The 2,388-nt window shown below is 39.6% G+C and overlaps 1 protein-coding gene across 2 annotated transcripts in view; it reads right to left on the reverse strand.

Moving 5' to 3' along the window:
* LOC138150619 (uncharacterized) overlaps positions 1 to 2,388 on the reverse strand; it is a 19,063-nt gene that overhangs the window by 2,185 nt on the left and 14,490 nt on the right. For both annotated transcript variants that reach the window (XM_069074015.1, XM_069074016.1), the window contains exon 8: positions 957 to 1,114. In XM_069074015.1, coding sequence (XP_068930116.1) covers positions 957 to 1,114 — 158 coding nt within the window. The remainder of the gene's footprint in view (positions 1 to 956; positions 1,115 to 2,388) is intronic.

A 2,388-nucleotide genomic window follows, 5' to 3' on the forward strand; every position in this document is an offset into this window, starting at 1 on the left:
CGATATATGTCTGACTGATTAAAGTAAGCTTGTTAACCCATTTTGAGGTGCTTTCCTTTAGCAAAGCAGATCCAAGAACCTGTGGTAGCTGCAAACCCTGAGGACGCTTGGGGTGCTTGCTGCTACACCCAATTACATGTAAAAACAATTTTTAACATTTTTTTAAATTTTGAGTTCCAAATTCTCCCTCTTCCTCCCTCCCCTACCTCTTCTCATATGGTAGCAACTTGATATTGCAAAGTACTTTAAAGGCACTGTATTTGAACCTCACAACATCTCCACTAGGTGGGCACTGCAGTTCTATCATTATGATAAATGATTATTGTAATATAATGATTATTATTCCCATTTTGCAGATAAGGAAAATAAGGCTCACCAAAATTCAATCATTTGCCTGTGGTAACACAGCAGCTCCATGTAAGAGGTAGGACTCGAATACAGGTCTTCCTGGCTCTAGGTCAGATGTTCTATCCACTAAGCCACACTATCTCTCATCAAAAGGAAAGGCTTTCTCTATGTAACGAGGGCAGTCTACCACACTAACATGCACCACAGAACTAGATAGATTCTGTCCCCCATTCAACTTGTCCCTTTCTGTGTGTGTGTTATTGTTGTTGTTGACTCATGTCTGACCCTCCATGATCCCATTTGTGGTTTTCTTGGCAAAGATACTGGACTGGTTTGCCATTTCCTTCTCTAGCTCATTTTACAAATGAGGAAACTGAGGCAAACAAGGTTAAATGACTTATACAGGGTCACACAGCTAGTAAGTGTCTGGGGCCAGATATGAACTCAGAAAGATAAATCTTCCCGACTCTAGGCTTGACACTCCATCCACTGTACCACCTAGCTGCTCCTCAGTTTCCTCTACCTTTGATTCTACTTCTTTCTAGGCTCTGATTTTCCTTAAAATAGTTTTGCTTTGTAAGCAAATGGGTCTTTTATATAAACTGTACCTGAATGAAGTATTGATTTGGACTCCCTTTCCTTTTCTGTCTCCTTACTATGTGGCTTCTTTAGGTCTGACCTGTCAAGTTCACGTGGTGGTGGTAATGGCACAAGTTTCTCAGCAAGATTGTCAAGTTCTCTGGTTTCCTCACGATTCAAGTGGGTGCTGGAGAAAAAGAGCACACAGGAAGTTATTTCAAGAAGGAAGCTTTGTCATTTGACTACCAACTGATATCTTTTAATAATAAATAAATGAACAAATAAAGAAATACTCTCGACTTAGAAATGTGGGAGAACATTTTATAAACAAGGAATCCACGTTAGAAGAACCAACTCTTAATCAACCCTCTGGGATCTGAGATAAGAGAGACAAACAGTGGCACAGATACTACCAGAGAGCAGATAAGAATCATTTTGGCTTGGTATGTTCCAAGTACCCCCCTCCTCTCCCCAGGAGATTTTTCTTTCTGCTTAAGGGAAGATTTAAGTTAAAACTCTACATCGTATTTGGTCTATAATAATATGCTGCAAATTGAGAGTTGGGGAAGAAAATCTTTAAAGAATTGATAAGAGGTGGTTAGTTTTGTATTTACAAGTGATCACAGATCAACACGGATCAATTATGATTACAGATGATGAATGACAAAGAATGCCAGCAACCTCCTAACTGAAAGGTGATGGAATGTGGAATCAGATTCACATTTTGGGACATGGCCAACATGGGAATCTGGTTTAACTATGCTTATTTGTCACAAGGTTTTTCTTTCCCTTTCTTTTTTTTCCTTTGGAAATGGAGAGGCAGGAGGGAGAAGAATGCCTGACAACTGAACAAAAATTAAAATTAATCAGGGAGAATAAACTGTAAATATGGATAATACAGTTAATGTTTACTCTTACCGGCCCATATTTCTATAACCTTTTCATCATAACAACTCTGTTAATCAAGGAGTATCAGCATCTCCATTTTATTACATATGTAGCAAAAGAGGCCCAAAGAGGTAAAGCTCCTGCCTAAACTTTGGGGCTAGAGTTTGAACCTAGGACTCAGTATTTCAGGCAGTACACTGAACATCTCATCTTCAAAAAGAGGTGCAGACATGCTGGAGTAGTTTAGAAAATTATCTGCTAGCGTTCACTTGTGTCAGTACAGAAAGTTGCCCACTTGTCTGGTGAAATCTATCACTTTAAGACTATGAACGTTTTTCTTCATTTGCCACTCATGACTGTCTCTATGGTTAACAGTCTCCACTTACCTTTTTTAAAATTTTTTTTTAAATTTTATTTATTAAGCAATTGGGGTTAAGTAACTTGCTCAAGGTTACACGGCCAGTTATTTCTGGGTGTGGTGCTGAGTATCTGAGCCCGGATTCGATCCCAGGTCATCCCGACACTGGAACCGGTGCTCTTACTCGCTGAGCCACCTGGCCGCCCCAAGCAATC

The sequence above is a fragment of the Petaurus breviceps genome, unplaced genomic scaffold, assembly GCF_028583685.1.
Source record: "Petaurus breviceps papuanus isolate PSGF00001 unplaced genomic scaffold, PetGlider_PUasm1.0 90881, whole genome shotgun sequence".
NCBI classification, from domain to species: Eukaryota; Metazoa; Chordata; class Mammalia; order Diprotodontia; family Petauridae; genus Petaurus; species Petaurus breviceps.